Source organism: Ammodytes marinus (genome assembly GCF_949987685.1).
Source record: "Ammodytes marinus genome assembly, chromosome: 15".
NCBI lineage: Eukaryota > Metazoa > Chordata > Actinopteri > Uranoscopiformes > Ammodytidae > Ammodytes > Ammodytes marinus.
The window spans coordinates 23070241-23089322 of NC_137219.1; the positions used below are offsets into that span (position 1 = coordinate 23070241).

The window sequence follows — 19082 nt, forward strand, 5'->3', positions numbered from 1 at the left end:
GATATTTGGCGTAGTGTGAGGCAGTTATCCATTTTGATTATTATTTATTTCCATTATTATAAGAACATTTATTGTTACAATACCGCCCCCTGCTGGTAGACTTAAATCACTACAGCTGTCGCTTAGTTATGACGGTGTTCACGTGTGTTTATCGTTTATTCAGCATGGTGACCTCCATGGAGTGTAAATACAGCCGATACGAGGAGCAATAAAGACCTACGGATAGTTAGTTGTTGCACTGCCTGGTAATTGAGTGAGTGCCCATGAACTAATCTTTCTATTATATCCCAGTGGTTAATATCTAAGGGATTCATATTGCATTCAACAACACCAACTTTCATTTCATAGGCTTTCATCAGCTTAGAATTCACTGGATGGCATCTCTGGACATAGCGTTTGATTTTCCTTAATATATTGTGACATAATTTGAAGTAATGGCGGTGCAAATGCCCTCGGCTGGACTTCTGCTTATGCACAGACTGGTGAGAATCAGACACCATCTGAGTAACAGGGACATGCTTGTGAAAATACACAAATGTAGGAGGGAGGTAAGAACTTTTTCAACTGGTTCTGTGAGATTCAAAGATGGAGAAAACGTAGACACTTCATCACTGAGTGCAAAGCTCTCTTCCGGGCCAGTGCCTGTGTTGAGAAGGAGGCGATCCCTGTCCCCACTGGAGAGGATCAGTGGCATGCTGCCCCAGGATGTCCTGAGCCCTGAGGTCATGCAGCTAAGGGACCAGAACCAGCAAGATGCAGAAGAGGACACAAACATCCAGGTATTTTTTATTTATTTTTTTGGCATGAAGGCATGTCTAGTGTTGCGATAGCGCTTGCCCTGTGTGTTAGGTGTGAGTATTTAGTGTGTTGGTTTCCTAGTTACACAGACGTTCCTTAAATACTGTTTATACATACTTTTGGGTAGTATACAATATTTGATAAACTCTTTATATATGATTCATGTGCCAAATCTTAATTTCGTAAATAAACTAGTAACTGAAGTTATCAGATAAATGTAGAAAGTAGAATATTTCCCATTGAAGTGTAGTGGAGTAGAAACACGAAGTAGCATGAAAAGAAAAAAATACTAAAATAAAGTACAAGTGCCTCAAACTTGAACCTAAAGCACAGTACTTGAGTAAATGTACTTAGTTATTATTACACCTATGCAGGTATCAGCTGCACACTGTACGCAAGAGGAAAGTGCACACAAAGAGGATGTTTCCCAAACCGATTGTGCGTCCGATACAGCCACGGAGCAAGAAACACAGCCGAATGGATTGTTTGAGGAGGAAAACACGACGACATCATCATTACCCACGCTGCCCGGCGAGAGCCTGCTGGGGTTCGGGGAGCTGATTGTGGCAGAGTATCGTAAGAAGGGCCGGGTGGAGTTCAGGAAGATGTTTGAGCTCCAGGCAGGGACGCGTGTGCAGAGCAGCTGGGGGGTCATTCTGCACGATGACATGGTCGGGCAGCCCGCGGGACGCTTTGTGAAGACCGGCTACGGGATCCCCATCCTCATACGCAGGCCCAGTCTGGAGGATTACGTGCTGTTTATGAAGAGGGGCCCGGCCATCGCATACCCTAAGGTACAAGTCTTCAAGTACCACATGCGTCCAAGTGTTTCACCCCTCGTAGCCTTGTGCTGTTAGTTTATTTTGTTGCATTTCCCTCTCTCTTCTTTCCTAGGACGCGGCTACCATGCTCATGATGATGGATGTGACGGAGGGAGACTGTGTGTTGGAGTCAGGGTCAGGCTCTGGGGCCATGTCTCTGTTCCTGTCCAAAGCAGGTCTGAACCCATCATCATACTGCCATTGTGTCAGTCTGGCTTTCTTCCATTAAAGGTGCAGTCATCTTTTCTTGTTGTCAAAATCAGTGAATCCACTATGAGACGATATTCACAGATTTTGACAACAAGGAGTCCCCAGAGCAGCTGACTCCACCTTTAGTGGAAGAAATGTGACACGAGGAGAGCTTTAGTGAGCTAATAATGAAGAAAGTTTAGAAGTAAACAAGCAGGTTTACTATAGTGCACAGATTCAATTTAAGTCTGTATCTATACCTTGAAGAAAGTCTCTTTATCTGAGATCACTAATCTTTACTAACCCTCATTAAAAAGCAATACAGTAATTGTAATGTTGCATTTGAACAACAGATCTCTTTAGGATGTATTGTTATGTACCTGTGATGAAATGAAGTGGCTTTGGTCACGTTTGTCCAATTTTCTCACTTTCACAAATGTCACAAAGTGTGATCTAGAACAGGTCCATCGGGGGAACACTGACAGACAAAGGTTGCGTTCCGAATCCCATACTCTTTCTTTTTTCTATTCTACATACTACATCCGACGATAAAATTAATCTAGTTAGGATGCAGTAAGCATACTATTGGGACATACTTTACTCTCTTATTCATCATAACATTGCGCCTTGATCTTGCCTCTTGCTTTTATATCCGTCGCATCCCCGTTTGTTTTCATATGGAGGCTTCGTCGATGTGACGTCACTTCACGTGCGCAATGGATTGTGGGTCAAAATCGCCCAAATAGGATGCAGTTTTCAACACTAACAATCTTGGCCTCATGAAGTAGGACATCCGGGTACTTCTAACCATCCTAAATCTGGCCACAAGAATCGGGACATCCTAAATCTTTTTTCTACATACTATATAGTAGAAAGTATGCGATTCTGAACGCAACCATAGATACACTTCTTCTTCTTCTTTAAATGTCTGTCTAAAGGAAGCTGACCTGACCCTCCATGGTGTGTTTTCTTGTATCCGTCTCCCCAGTGGGCTCATCGGGCAGCGTGCTGAGTGTGGAGGTGAGGGAGGACCACCACAAGAGAGCCGTGCTGAACTACGGGCGCTGGAGGAAAGCCTGGAGCCTGAGGAGAGGGGAGCAGTGGCCAGACAACGTGCACTTCCACGTGGCAGATCTCTCCACTGCCTCCTCGCTCCTAGCAGGACGGGGGTTCCATTCGGTCAGTGTCTGGGGGTTTGAATGGTGATACAAAAGGTGGTGTTATAATAGCAGCGGCGCCTGATCACATGGGTCTTGATTGCATTATGTCTTGCTGCAGGTGGCTCTAGACCTGGTCAACCCTCACCTGGTCTTACCCGCTGTGGTTCCACATCTGCACCCTGGAGCTGTGTGCGCCGTCTACCTCGCCAAGTGTGTAGCTCCACCGTGCCACTTGTCACCTTTCAAACCAGACCTGAAAAACAGCTAAATAACACCTCAACTGGGAAAAAGTGCAGTAGCTTCACAGTGTATTTATTTTACTGAATGGTCCTTGACTGGAATTCAAAATTTTACTTCAAAATACATGAGCATTATAAGCTCAATGCACTTCAAAGTGTAACTGCTGTATAATTAGCTTAATGTATATCAAAGCCTATTGTATAAGTAGTTGCTAAATAGCTGCCAGATAAAATGAAGAATAGTAGCCTACTGAAAAGAATAGTTCCCACTGAAATATGCCTAAGTATAAAGTAGAATGAAAGGGAATTAATCAAGTAAAGTAAAAGTACCTCAAATTCTTACTTGTGTACACTAAATAAGTAAACGTACTTTGCTACATTCCACCACTGATTGTCATTCCATTGATCCAAATAAAGTAATGCATACTGTCCCTCTGTACTGCAGTATAACACAAGTCAGCGACCTGCTGGAAGGCATTCGATGTTTGGCGCTCCCTTTGCTGTGTGAACGCATCATCGAGGTTCCGACCCGTGATTGGCTGGTGGCTCCGGCCCTCCAGAAAGACGGCAAGTACTGTGTGAGGAAATCTCCCACCCTGGAACAAGACCAGAGCAAGGAGGAGGAAGAGGAGACATCCAAAGAGACAGACAAAGGTGATTTAAGAGTTAATATGACATATGTGCTGGGGTTTATTCATCATATATCGTATGTAATTGTGTCGGAGCATTGGCTTTAGCTTAAGTTTTAATATTATATTTCAGAAGAGTCTACCGCAGAAGCACAGCCAGCTTTTGGGAGTGTTCCCTACATCGCCAGACCTCATCCTGAACAAATGAGCCACACAGGTCAGATATAGCCACATTTTCAGTTTGAGTATAACCATTTGTCTGATGATTTCGATCAATGCTCATTGTCTACTTCTTTCCATTTTCAGCATTCCTGGTGAAACTGAGGAAGTGTACATCGTAGCTGTTCTGCCTCCTGAACTTTGGACAAAACAATTATTATTCCAAATGAACTGAATCATCTCCTTACTGTAAATAATTAGACAAATAAATACCTGTGGTCAAAGTGTTAATTTTGGTGTATTTCTTTAATGTATTTTAATGAAAGGTAGATCTTATGAATGGTTTATCAGTAAATTGGTAATATTAATATGTATCAGTATGATTCAGTTAAACACAGATGAATAAAGGGTGATATATTGGCCAAACTGAGAGACAATGGAGCATGCATCGTTACCATTCCAATAACCAGCCTATGTTGATTGTAGGTTGTAATAAAGAAATCTCAGAAAGACCAATAAAGTTCAAGCCTTTATTCCAAACTAGAGGTCATGTTGGATCAGTTAACAGGCACATTGGTAACACTGTAATCACACCCAGTACAATCTCAGTATATTAAATACATGTAAACATCAGTGTCAAGACTCATTGTTAGGTTTTGTGAAAAAGTGGTCCTCAAAAAAACCCAGAAGTGCATCGGTATATAAATTATGTATAAATAAATAAATAAATAATACATAAATAGCAAGAACTCATTGTATGTTAAACGGACATATACAAAACTCTTTGGTTTTGCCACGTCAACCATTTGTCCTTCAGGGTATAAAAAAAGGTTTGTTCATTCATTTCTGACTCGCCATTTTGAATTAGTTAAGAGGGTTAACAAAAGTAATGTGAGTTGTGCTTGTGCTTCAGACCTTTTACTCCAGAGTAAAAGTAGCTTTTAAAGAGACGGTAATACAGGGAACAGCCCGGCCAGTGCACAGACGGTAGAGGGTTAAACAGCTGAGATGGTACAAGGCTCTATTCCTCACTGATCCAGTCCATGGAGGTGTCGTATGACTCATCCCCTAACAAAGATGGAAGACAGAAAGGTGTGTTTAGAACAAGCCAGTTAGAGATTGATTATTGTGACACACCTATTCATCTCATATGCCCTGTTGTAGATTAGAAAACTGAATAAGCAATATTAACAATAACTCATGAGACACACCAGACCCAACAATAGAGAAGAGCTGAAGGCCGCTATCAAAGCAACCTGGGCTTCCATAACACCTCAGCAGTGCTACAGGCTGATCGCCTCCATGCCATTTCACATTAATGCAATAATTAATGGAAAATAAGATCCTCGGCCAGGTATTGAGTGTATGAATGAAGATACTTTTCAAAAGGTCGACATTTCTGTATTATAAAAATATTTGGAATATTCTAATATTTTGAGATGCTGCATTTTAGATTTTCATGAACTGTAAGCCAGAATCCGCAAAATTACAGAAACAAATGCCTGAAATATATCACTGTATATCTAATGAATCTAGAATATATGAAACTTTCACTTTTTTAATTAAATACAGAAAATAAATGTGCTTTTCCATGATATTCATGAGATGCACCTGTATAGCATTGGATGGGCGAAATGGCACCTCCATTATAAACCAGTTGTCCAACATTGGTTTATATCCTCAAAAGGGGTTTTGTGATCCTACGGACATCTCCTGTCTTCATGCAAAGATTTTTGTTTTCCTGGTGCAAAATATAATAACCAATCCTTCAACAGAGCATGGCAACCACTGCCGTAAATATAAATATTGTTTTGGCTTGACTTAAAGGTTTAGGTAGGATACACTACACTATGTGACCAAATCACAGGGTACATTTCACAGTGCTGAGGTCACGATTAGGGCTTTATCAGGGTGTGAGTGTGTCCAGAGATTATAGCCAGCTATGAGGAGAAGGGTGAACCAGTACTGTGTTAGTGAAACCTACTTGGGACCTCTTGAGCACAGCAGCAGGAGGAACACTGTGCCTGGATCTTAGTCTCCAGTGCCTTCCTATGCGAGGCCTGGGCCCGGGGTGGAGTGGTCTCTAGTTGAAGTGCGGAGGTGAACGGGTGAGGAAAGGCAGTGTTTGATGTCTGAGCAGAGAAGGAGCTAGGAGCCCCATCTGAACTGTTGCTACGGTTACAGTGAGCACAGGAGAGTGGGGAGGCGGAGGGCCCGCGGGGGAAGCGGGCGTGTTCTCTGTCACCGTACTGTCGCTGGGCGCCGCTGTGATGCTCCGAACGCACCCGCTGCCAGGCAGAGTGAGAGGGCACGATGGCCATCACCTACAAGACAAGACATACAAAATAAAGATGAAAAACAATCTAGTGCCGTCAGCATTTACACATTTATCACGATTATTTTTAACACCGCTGAACAACTAACTTGCTTTCTATTTTGTCCCTTCGCTGCAACTTACTAACCGCCCCCAGCAGCTTCCTCTTCCTACCACCGCGGAGACCAAAGATAATTATGCGTTTCTGAACGACTCCTTTTCATTTTTAAAAGACAATATGCACACACTCTAGAGCACAGAGCTCATATTAGAGAAACGCTCCCCGTGGACACGGCCCTTCAGTCGACAAGTCAAACATTAAAAGCACCTTGTGTAAAACAAAATTACTTGAGTGACACTCTGCATAATTATCAATGTGGAATATTAAAAAATATATATTTCACAGAATAAGCACTTTGAAGTTGTCTCCTCAAGACCACACTGTTGTTGTAGCATTCCTTTTTTGAATAAGGCAAGATACAGCTTTGAAGTAGACATCTTGTTACACTCCTTTTGATTTGAAATAAATCGAAAAGTCAATTTCATAAAGTAGCTTTCTTTACATTCATTTGATAACCAATAAAAATACAGGTAATACTTGCTTTACATGGTTAATATGGTCTTAAAAATATGTTGTGAAATGCTAAATTTTAAACATGATTAAAAGAAATATGATCGATCACTATTGAAATTCTGTGGTTTATCAATGTTGAGAAGAAATGAATCGTTTAACACCCCTAACAAAAAAATCCCACAACACTGCAAAGAAAAAACACAACAGAGATGGTACAGCTAGTATTAAACTGAATCAATACCATTTGCAGTCTGCAGCAAAAAAACAAGAACTATTTATCTCTGATTAGGAGATACTACTTGCGTGTACCTCTTCGCAGCAGCGCCTGCTGACGGCGGCCCTGTACTCGATGCGAGCCCACAGCTTGTCTCTCAGCTTGAGGAAGCGGGGGAACTGCTTCCTCCAGTTCTTGCCCAGCGCCCAGGGAAAGATCTCATACTTGCTCTCCTCCTCGTCCTCCTCCATGGTGTTAGCCAGGTACCTGGGCCGAAAGGGGGGTTAAGCAAGGATAAAAAGACACAGGCAGAACTTGTATTTGTTGTCTCTGAGACTCACAGTGCAATGAATAAATTCTTCCTGGTGTATTCTGCTAGAGTGAAGCAGGCCCTTTTGAAGTACACGAAGGTCATGGCCAGAAGGTACTGATGAGACAGGGAGGGAGAAAAAGTCAGGGGTCAGTTGAGTTCATTGTAAGCATCACAAAGCTTATGAGATCTTTTCTTCACTTTCACCGTAACATTTTTACCTTGTCTGTCATTTTACGGCAACAGTCCATCCACAAAAAGTCCTGGATCAGGTCGTCATCTGAAACCAAACGTAAGTATTTTAGGTTAAATGCAAAATATTCTTCATTCTTTACAAGTTTAAGCACAAGGATTTATCACTTTGATGACACTGAAACCACTCATTAATTCACCGAAAAGTCTGAAGAAGGATGCCATCTCCTGCCGCTGAATGACAATAGTTGGGGGCGGCAGGGTCATTTTGGAGTAGTACGTGTCATCCCTGCGCTGGCTCGTCTGGCTCTTCCCCGGGGGGCCCTGGATGTCATGGCCGTTGGCTCTCTTGAGACGGAGGCCTCTTCTGATGATCTGGAGCGAGTGTGAAGTGTTGGGCCTAACCTTGACAGTTACCGAGGGGGGAGTCTGACACCAAGTGTGTGTGTGCTTCATCATGCTCCACTTTTAGAACATCTGTGGGGAGGACGCCTATGACATTAAGAAGAGAGCTAAGAGGTTGACAATTTAACAAATATACACACACATTAACACCCCTTATTATTGCCACACAAAAGCATGATGAGGAGTTGAACCGGTTTTAACGAAATACTAATGACCATGGACTGTATGCTAATGACGAGCAGGCTAGAGCTAAGCTAGCGTAGCTGTCAGACACCTAGCAACATTCCCGACAGCTTTCAGTTCGAGGGAAGCTAACTTTGCCGACATTTCAATGTTTTGTAATTCCGAATATAAAGTTCACTTCAAACTAAACAATTTTAAACAAACTGAACCAGGTTATTGCCTCCGGATATCTCAATTCCCCGTTCAGTGAATGAAACAAGTGACAAGCAACCGACCAGAAAAAGTCGACATATTTCTACGTTACTAATTAACTTTATCAGTGACACAAGTGAACATGGAACAACTAAGGTGAGAAAATACCAGTAAAAACGACGGAGAATGGAAACAATTACCAAGTTTAAAGAATGTACAAGTGTGAATATGGCAGTCGTTAAAAGTCACTGACCAGGGAGAGAAGACGGTGGTCGTATGAACGAGCTTTGGGATCCGCGCCAATCGCGCCGCTGTACACCTGCACGCGAGGACGCGCAGACCAATCACGCCTCTCCTCCTCTTCTTCTTCCTTGTCAACCAATGGCGAACCGCCCCTCTGTCTCCAGTCAGTATTCAAAGTGGAAGCAGACTAATATTTGTAAACTACATTATAGACAGTCAGATTAAAACGAATAGAAGAAAATAATAATATTTATACAGAAATAGTTTTTCAAATGACCATTGAAAATACACTCTTCCATTCCACAATCTAGTCAAGTCTCATTTATGTAATAACCTGCTATCAGAATGTTCTCTTATCTTAGTGAGGATTGGACAGCAGCCTGAATTTAATAGGCTACTCAACTTGGCAAACTACTGGGTTGTTGAGCTGCTGGGACCCAATTAGTTTTTTCCAGTTGTCTAATATCAGCCATCCATGGATTTAAAATCCACACTCAAATCCTCCAGGACCATCATGTAATTTAGCAACTCTCCATTTTAGACACACTTTTAAGTAAAAATGAATGGGGGCCCAATCTTCATATTTTCGCCACAAAAAATGTTGTTTGACTTAATACATCATTGTGTGAAATAGGTAACCTTATTTGATTATTTTATACCATTCTCAGTAACTAATTCATTTATAGTGTGTAGCCTATAGGCTATGTAAGTGCAGACAGTCTACTGTCCGAGCATATTGATACAGAGGCAAAATTATAAAAGTTAGACCACCTGTAATATGTTAACACAGGGTCTCAAACTAGCTTCTATTGCAAAACAACAATTCCTTGCAGGGATTACAGACACACATAAAATACAGAAACAAACATAATGAAGGAAAATGTATTTAAATAAGAATTTAACAGAAAGAGGATTTTTTTTTAAAACAATTACAGAAGTTTAAATAGTGGTAAAACAAAACATGTGTTGGCAAATACACACAGGGGTAAAACAGTCCATTTCCTATGTTTTTTCCTTATAAATAAGTTATCTTTTCGACTCATGATTAACTTTATATCATTATAATAATATACCTATTTCTTTATTAGGCTATGTTATTTTTTGACGGCATTGAAAAGAAAATGATGAAAGGATAGATTACTTTAATCCTGTTTTTATTTCAGTATAGAGAGGCAGAGGACGGCCGTCTTCAAGCTATTTAAAGTTTCCCTCGCTGTTCCAGAGAGCTGAAGCTGGATGTAGAAGTAAAAAGAAGTAAAATAACTTTCAACCGCGCGGTGAAGGCATTTCAGTTTTTTTTATTAAAATATATTATGTAACATGGAAACACTAATTATCTATGAAAACACTTTTATACTATCTATGTGAAAACATCCGGGAAATTATTATTATCTTATTTGTTTGTTTTTCACATCACTGTTGATTAAATAGAACTATTGATACCATCTACTACAACTACATCTATAGCAATTTAATTGAAAAGAAACACCTACATCTTTTTTTAAATTGAGGGGATTTTGTTTTTGTTCATTTTCCTTTTTCTATTGACAATGGAAATGGCCCTATTTGACTAAATGGGAATATATTGTTTTGCAGGCTATAAAAAGCCACATAGCCACAGGGCTCTCATTACCTAAATGAGCTTATGTTCTTACAAGTAGGGGAGTTGTGTTGCTTCAACTTGACATATGTGCACGCTGAGGAGTTCAACGAAAGCCTCACTAATCCTCTCAGCAGCTTGTTCTTTGAAAAGGTGCGGAGGGATGTGCTTCAGAGCACGCTATGAAGATCTTTTTATGGACATGACTATCAATCTGTGGATTTATTTTGCCCATCTATGAAAGGTGGGAGAGGAATGTAAAATGGATTTATCAGTATTTTATTTTGGTAGCGTCCTCGTGGAAAGGGATCTTATCAATCTCAACCACTTCAGCCATCTTCAAATGACAGACAGAGCAGGTGGATAAGGACCTGAGCTTTTCGTTGCGTAATTGACTGCACTGCTATGTTGGTGTCTCAGAGAAGACACATAAACAAGCTTGTACTTGAAAACATCTAAAATGGGCTGCTCACCATCCAAAGGTAACAATTTCGGGCCTCTGGGTCCCATGAGGAAGGGGAGAATGCTGCCTCCTGCACCTCCAGAAAGACCCAGAGATTCCCACGTTGAAGAGGAAGACAATCGTAATGCAACTGGATCAACAAACGGGGATTCAAAGGAGAGGAAAGCAGCCGTACAACCCCAGGTCATTCAGAAAGACACTCATATGACGCCGCAAAAACAGAGATCTGTGACTGAGCTATCCTCTGAAGCAGTTCACATTGAGAAATTGGGAAGTCAAGGAGTGGACAACAACACAGTTTCACAGAGAAAAGAGAAACAAGTTGACAAGCAGGATGTGATAGAAAAAAAGCCTGGTAGAAAACCAAAGAAAAATACCAGGGGTAATAAAGTGCTGAAGAAAAAAGATAAGGACAAAGACAAACCACCTACAGAACAAAAAGTGGACTTCCCAGAACCTTTGGTAAACGCTCACCAAGCTGCGTATGCCTTTTTGAATCCTAGCATTAACAAATATGATGTTCTACTTGGACTTTTGGAACAAGCAACCCAAACACAGGTTTCTGTACAGCCCATGGTTGCTTTTATGGCTTTACGCTACGAGGGAATAATTCGGGGACTGGAAGAGATGGCAGATGAGGGAGAAAAAGTTTTAAAAGAAAATGGAGAACATCTTGCCTGGCCCAGCAAAATGAAAAACCTCTCTTCTTCTCCACCTCAGAAGTCTGGCTCTGCTATTATAGAGCCCCCACCTGATTTGTTGCAGCAGCTGCTTCAGTACACCACCCAGAGAATGCGAAATGTGAGCGAGGATGTTTGTTTGATTGGGGACTCTGCCATGGAGGAGGCAGTGGAGTACTTTGCATCTGTCTCTGAGGTTTTAGAAGAGAAATTGAAAGTCAAACGTTCAGTGGAGACAAGGCTAATGCAACTTTTATCTCGTATTGAAATGGCCTCTGTGCGCAAGCCAGGGCCAGAAGATTATACTCTCTTTAGTGAGGATAGTGGTATTGGGGCTGAGAGCGAATCCCTTGCTGGATCTGAAAGACGACATAGACGAGAGAGTTGCGGGTCCACTGGCACAAATAGAACCACTCCTGTCAGTCCGATGGGGTGCACTTCCATGAACATTAGGCAAGGAGTGTCGAGGCAAAGGCTTGCAAGTCAAATAAGTCGCAGTGTTTCCCTCAACTCACTCATCTCATTAGGTTCTACATGCACCATGATGGCTGATGACCAAAGAGACTCATTGTTAGGATCATTTTCTTTAGATGATGAGGACGAAGATGATGATGAAGAGGGGATAAGTAGAGGGATGGGGAATATGCAAGCAGGGTTTACAAAGCAAACAAAGTCTTCGCATGTTGACCGTGGACAGCATCTTCCCCAAAAGTGCATAGAGAATCCTCAAAATTTAGAAATGCCTCCCAAAAAGAAACATCCTGTAAGTGGGAGGATACAGTTTGTCGCATCACAAAACGCTAGTGCCAAACCAAAGGTAGTTGGCAGCCCGAAAACTGGTAGACGGCAGGTGCCAGACGAGGAGGAACGATCTCCAAAGCTTCAAACAGCAGCCTCTACTCGGAAGGCAGTGGTAAAAAAGACCGCAGTGACTCGGGAGCGACGTTCCCTGTCAGCAGAATCCCTGCGGAGCAAAGGTGAAGATTCCACTCTGCCTGGACTAGACAGGACCCAGAAGAATTCGAACGAGAGGTTGCAGAGGGTGAGTAAAAGCAAGGCAGGTGGTAACTTGAGGAATGTTCCATCTAAACAAAATCAAGGAGCCTCACCAGCAAAATCTCCAGCACTAAATTGCAAACATCCCTCACTAGAAAAGAACAGTAATCATAAAGAAGATATTAATCATAAAGAAAAGGCAGGACTTACAAGGCATAATAATAAAAAACAGGAGGTAACCAGTGATGAGGAAAAAAATCACCCAAAAGACCTGCACACATCTAAGGGTCCTATAAAAGCCACCCCACCCCCTAGCCCTCCTTCTTCACCACGACCATCTTCAGGCCTGCGAAGGGGCAGGAACTCGGTCAAAAAGTTGATTGATACCTTCAGTCAAGGAATAGAGGAACTAGATTCTCCTAAAGGTTTGGGGCCTCTTAAGGGAGTACGAAAATGTGGGGTTCCTGTCTTACCTGGTTTAGGAAATATGGAAGCTGTACTTAGCACTGGGATAACCAGCTGTAGACCAGACAACCCTTCATCTGAAAAAAACATTGTTTTTGATCCTGATAGTCTTCCCCCGCCTCCACTGGAAGTATTAATGGACAATTCATTTGAAAGTGCCCAGAATCTTTTAACTGGTGTAGCAGATGAAAGGGCTACAAAAGTTGGGAAATCACCTGTATTAAAAAGGGCTGCAATATCGCAACGACTGAGGGCCTCAGTTCAATCAGTGCTGCCATGTAAAGGAGGCCTGCCACAAGCTTCCAAGGTTATTTCCCATCAAAGAGCAGATCAAAAAGACACAATTGCTCCGTCAAAAGTGAGCCTAACAAATGCTCAACTGGAGGCAGAGCCAGAAAAGGAAACTAATGCCTTGGACCAGCAAGCCAGAAAGATCACACGTCGAGGACACTCCTCAGACTCAGAGAGTTCATCAACAAGTTGTGTTGCAACAAATCAATCTGCCAGTCAAGGAGAATCGGCAGACACACAAGATGGTGACAACCATTCAGTGCCTGTAACTAACAATACAGTCCCTACAGTGCCTCCTTCTTCATTATTCAATAGCCAACCACCTGCCACCCCACCTGTGTCTAGAGGGCGAATGTTACCATCCACACCTTCTACACCAAACAGTATACATCGAAGACTTCCCAGCCCCCACAACTTCAAAGGGCAGCCTTCTCCACCCTCTTCAGCTAGTCCCCCTGTTAACAGGATACTTCCCACTCCACAGGCAGTTCAGAAAAGGCTCCCTAGTCCACCTTGTGCAAAGCAGAATGTTGTAAACTCCAATTCATCAACCTCCTACACTTTAAAAGGACCATCTCCACCAGCCTCGCCAAAATTAAAAAGATGGTCAAACAATGTAAACCCAAATTCATCCCCCTCATACCTTTTCAAATCACCATCCCCACCAGCCTCGCCACAAGTACAAAGATGGTCGAACACTGTTAACTCAAATTCACCCCACTCCTACCCTTTTAAAGCACCATCTCCGCCAGCCTCACCGCAAGTACAAAGATGGTCGAGCAATGTAAATCCAAATTCACCCTCCTCCTACCCTTTCAAAGCGCCGTCTCCTCCAGCCTCGCCACAATTACAAAGATGGTCGAGGGAAAACAGCTGTGAAGACTTAACTTCTGCTCGAAAGATTAGTAATGCACGTTCAGTCTTCGGCCCTGCATCTCCATCCCTGTTTAAGGCCCAAACTTGTCCAGTTCCCCGACCCCCTCAAGCATGGACCTCAACCAGGGTCTCCTTTCTCTCACGCGCCTGGGAGAGTCGTGGGAGGTTTCCTGTATCGACTCAAGGACATCGACCATACATCCAGCGTTCCCATTCAGACCGAAGATCAAGTCTAAGAACGCCTCCAAGAACATCAGGCATCTCAGTGGCTGAGAGTTGCGGGAGTGAGCCAGCAATATATTCACAGGGGTGAGTGTTTACCCTGTTTCTATCTTACACATCCTAAATCCTTAAATGTGACATATTATTCAGTCTTTTGTTACGGGTTATCTTATAGGTAGGTACCTTAATTTTGTACTAGAGTAATAATGATTTGAGTAGTTTGCTCAAAATTGTAGCTTCTGTATATTTACATCATTTGTAATTTTGTGTTAGGACTTTTTTACTAACCTTTAGTGTGTTTTCTAAATTATTTAATTGATGTTTAAATAATCAATTCTGACATTTCTTTTTGGCGATTAATAAAGTAGTGTATCATGTACAGTATCTATGGTTATTATTTTAGGACAATATTCAATTTCACACAAAATAATAGCAATATAAAAAAAGGAGGCAGTATTTTGGTATATATTAAGTTCATAAGAAGGAGGTAATACCAACATATTTGTAACAAAGTAGATTATTAAATCCTTAACTGACAAAGATATGCATAGAAACCAAATGAATGTTCACTTGTAAGTGTATACTTCATAATGTTTAATGATGAAGCATGTATATTTCAACCACACTGGTTCATTTGTCAGACCATATTTATATACAGTGCTGCTCGAAAGTATGTGAACCCCTTGAACATTTTGGAATTGTATTTAGTGTAACCATTAAACATATTTTTTTAACAATACCAGTATTTTTATATGAAATAACAGATGTTTGTTTATCAATTCAACATTTTTATTTTCTGGAAATCAATTGTTAAAACAGATAAAACAAATGATTTGCCAACTTTTGTATGAGCAAAAGTTTGTGAACCTTGAGCTGCATTGCTTAAATCGAGCAGGTAAACACAATCAGGTGGGCCAAATTGAGTGATGAAATGGACTAACGTAATGAGAGATCTTTAGAGAAGAAATTGTCCGGCACTAGATAAAGCAGGGATCAAACCAGGTCAGTTTAGGCCCACCAAAGTGAACCCATACAGGTCAGACACCTAAAAGGGAAGGGAAATCTCAGAGGATCTTAGGAATAGTGTTTGTCTGGGGACAGCTATAAATTGATTTAAAAAAAGTTTGAGATCCATCGGTCCACCTTGAGGCAAATCATCTACAAATAGAGAGCTTTAAGAGTGGCTGAACATCTGCCTAGAAGTAGACTTCCTTCAAAAATATTCACAAGCGTCACAAGAAAAGTGATTTTTCAGGAAAAGCCAGCCCAAACATTACATCTAGTGATTTGCACACCATTTGCCACCACCGTTCTTCACTTGGGAGAAGGTTCTCTTGGTGGTAGGCTGAGTCGCGTTTTAGCCCAAACATGGCGGTTTTGGTTATGACTTAACAGTTCAATTTTGGACTAATCTGTCCACATAATAGACTTCCAGAAGACTTCAGGTATCTCCAGGTGCTCTCTGGCAATGTTGTGACAAGCATTTTTTTAATTTTCTGAGAGCAGAGGCTTCTTCAGCCATCCTCCCATGAAAGCCATGTTGACTGAGTTTTCTTCTTATTGTGGAACCATGCACATCTGTCCCAGATGCTGCAAGAGAAGTCTGCAAATCACTACATGTAATGTTTGGGTTGGCTTTTAACTGAAAAATCACTTTACTTATGGCGCTTGTGGATAGTTTTGAAGGAAGTCCACTTCTAGGCAGATGTTCAGTCACTCTTAAAGCTCTCCATTTGTAGAGATTTCCCTCACGGTGGACCGATGGAGCTCAAACTTTTTTTAAATCAATTTATAGCTGTCCCCAGACAAATGTGCAACATCACAACTCTATTCCTGAGATCCACTGAGATTTACTTTAGTCTTGGCATGTCTGACCTGAATGGGTTCACTTTGGTGAGCCTAAACTGACCTGGTTTTATATCTGTTTTATCTAATGCAGCCAAATTTCGTCCCTTACGATATGTCATTACATTGGTCTATTTCATCACTCAATTTAGCCAACCTGATTGTGTTTACCTGCTCGATTTTAAGCAATGCAGCTCAGGGTTCACAAACTTTTGCACATACAAAAGTTAGCAAATCATTTGTTTTGTCTGTTTTAACAATTGATTTCCGGAAAAGAAAAATGTTGATCTGTTAATCTGTTATTTCATATGAAAATACTGGTATTGATAAAAATGAATTAGTAATGGTTAAAATAAATAAAATTCCAAAAGGCTCAAGGGGTTCACATACTTTCAAGCAGCACTGTATATTTTTTTAAATACTGTAAGTAGTTAGCTACCAACTGTACAACTTTCCTCGTTTCCTCAAAAACATTTATACACCCTTTCCAGGAAATATCCAGCTCCTTTCTAGAACATTATTAGCAAAATGTCCTAAAATGTTGGAGGAAAGTAAGGGACCCATCACAGTATAGTGTTACCAGCTCACTGTTTTGGTTGTTCATGCATTTATAAAGGGAGACCTTCTGTACATGATTTACTTATATATAGGGTTGCAAAATTCCGGGAATTTTCAAAGTTGGAAACTTTTCATGGGAATTAACGGGAATTTATGGGAATTAACGGGAATTTTGGGAATTAACGGGAATAAACGGGAATTTACTAAATTTAAAGCAGCCCAAATGCACTAAATTCTCCTAATTATGTTATTTCAGTCCAGGCAAACGTTCTAGACTGTAAAAAGCTGTTTTTCCAACTAAGTTTTAATATATTTATGAACATTTAATTTCAAATCAGATTTTTTCTGAAGTTTATTGAGATACCCAACTTGATATCATATATTGATTTTTACTAGACCAGGTTTACAGAGGCTTCAACTGGGATTTTAAATATAGTTGGGGACAATATATTTTAGCATAATCTTGACTAAAACAACCAGATTTTATGCAAGTACACTTGGCAAATTGCACATAGCACACATCCTACTGCAGGAGTACTGAGGCCACGCCCCCTACGCTCTGTGCATTCCTCCATCACATGGGGGGCCTACCTACTTCCACTCAATTTTCATTTCACTTCAGTAGTCAGTCTAGGGGTGGTGTGTGTTCATGGAATCTGCGCGGCCAAATTTTTGGTTATCCAATCAGCGAACAGAGCGAGTGGCTGAGAACGATGACGTCGAAGTCGCGCTCCAGTTTCAGTTGAATGCTGCGTTCGTTTATATTCGGAACTCCAAATTTCCGACTTGGTAGTTCCGAGTTCCGACCTGTCTGTGTTCCAGTACATCTGCTCGGGAAAGTATGGACGCCTACAACCTTTCTCATCCAAATAACTTAACGTTAGGCTCTAGCAAGTTACTGTTGCCAGGTACCGGTAGATCCATAGACTACAATATGTAGTGAAGTCGGAAATTTCCGAGCTCCCTGTACAACTGAAACTCACCGTCAGAAGGCGGCTCATGACATACGTCTGACCAAACGTGATGCGATTGGTTGGCTAATCCAGAGTGGCACTAGGCAGATCCGATAGTTTTAAACTTCAACAGACACCCGCCCCCAAGTGAGTGAACGTTTGCCAATTACAGCACTTCCAGACCTTCTGTACAAATGAAATTAAGTACGATGGTCTGGTTGGACCAGGCTAAGGCATTTGACTTTATTTATTGAATGGGTGGGGTGAGACTGATGAGTAATATTTTACTCGACATTCATCTTTTTGTTGTTCAGTGAAATTATTGATTGTTCATAAAATAATCAAAACTTGATAAAGTTCTTCTTACAAATAAATCTGTTCAAATGTAATGTGTTTTGATTGTATTATTTTGCATGGATGTCTGCCTATGACAAAATGTAGTGTTTATATGTTTAGATTTATGTTTGGTTATGAAACACTTCATTTAAATTACCGCCATTTAGTTAATTCCTATAATTTCCAATTTTGAATATTCCCAAAATTCCCGAGCGAAAGTTCCCGTGGAAAGTTTCCGGAAACTTTCCGGTAATTTACCGGAAACTTTCCACCCCTTTGCAACCCTACTTATATATAATTATAAATTGAAAGTATCAAACCCTACTGCAATTAGCTTTGATGGTAATATAAAATGCTCTAAAGCTACTAAATCATGCGGCAAACATGATATCCCATCTACTGTATACAAAATATAACAAATTAAAAACATGTCTATGTCTACTAAGGCATTTCACAGCTTGCCTGATTTAAATTTAAATATAGCATACTCACAAGATGTAGTGAGAGTCAATGAAATCAGAGGATATTTGAATTATAGAAACATTAGATACTATATCGATTTTCACATGCAATATAAAATGAGAAATCCAATCTTTTGAATCCTGCATTTAATTCACTCTATACTGTTTTTATCATGATATTTCTTTATTATAGGCTGCATTTATTTTAAATGTTTAATATATCAAGGGGTATTTGTCACACATACAGCACAGTTTGGTTCTCACATGATTTGTTCCAGATACCTGAGTGAACTCAAATCAGAGTCAAATCACACTCTAATCTCACTGTTCATAACCACCTAGCCTACTTCCCTAATTGCTAATGACAACATTCTCCATTCTTTCTTACAGGCTGGATGATGAACCAATCAGAGGCGATGAATTATGGGGTAGCCAATCAGACCTCAGGGCTACACCACGTTCTGCGTCACAGCCGGACCTGTGTGTTGTTGGACATGCATTTCACAGGGACTAACAGGTTCAGTGACAGGCCAGGATTATGGATTAGCAGGCTTTACCAAGGGTTTAAAATGATGGTGTTTATTCCGGTGGAGAAAATACTATATCCTTCGCCACAGTAACACGAAGTGTCGGGAAAAAGTGTGTTTCCAGGGGGAATACCTATTATGACACAACTTTGTTTACAATACATGGACCTCATTATGACATAGGCAA

At 41.0% G+C, this 19082-nt stretch overlaps 3 protein-coding genes across 4 annotated transcripts; 2 read left to right on the forward strand and 1 right to left on the reverse strand.

Moving 5' to 3' along the window:
- The first annotated feature begins 152 nt into the window (after window positions 1-152).
- trmt61b (tRNA methyltransferase 61B) lies at window positions 153-4256 on the forward strand. 2 transcript variants are annotated; one of them, XM_080042933.1, is made up of 8 exons: window positions 153-779; window positions 1173-1592; window positions 1693-1795; window positions 2797-2987; window positions 3087-3178; window positions 3653-3861; window positions 3970-4053; window positions 4143-4256. In XM_080042933.1, the coding sequence occupies exons 1-8, from the start codon at window positions 435-437 to the stop codon at window positions 4175-4177; spliced, it is 1479 nt and encodes a 492-aa protein (XP_079899059.1). In that variant the 5' UTR covers window positions 153-434; the 3' UTR covers window positions 4178-4256. The 2 variants fall into 2 exon arrangements, with proteins under 2 accessions (XP_079899059.1, XP_079899060.1); XM_080042934.1 differs by having other exon boundaries at window positions 3973-4053.
- A 760-nt stretch (window positions 4257-5016) lies between these two features.
- On the reverse strand, window positions 5017-8058 carry spdya (speedy/RINGO cell cycle regulator family member A; the record flags this gene model as incomplete). Its single annotated transcript, XM_080042727.1, has 6 exons — window positions 5017-5063; window positions 5980-6319; window positions 7193-7364; window positions 7439-7524; window positions 7629-7687; window positions 7800-8058. 6 exons carry the CDS (start codon window positions 8056-8058, stop codon window positions 5017-5019), a joined length of 963 nt encoding a protein of 320 aa, XP_079898853.1.
- A 2624-nt stretch (window positions 8059-10682) lies between these two features.
- pcare1 (photoreceptor cilium actin regulator 1) lies at window positions 10683-18882 on the forward strand (the record flags this gene model as incomplete). Its single annotated transcript, XM_080042053.1, has 3 exons — window positions 10683-13649; window positions 13902-14302; window positions 18759-18882. 3 exons carry the CDS (start codon window positions 10683-10685, stop codon window positions 18880-18882), a joined length of 3492 nt encoding a protein of 1163 aa, XP_079898179.1.
- Window positions 18883-19082: the final 200 nt, after the last annotated feature.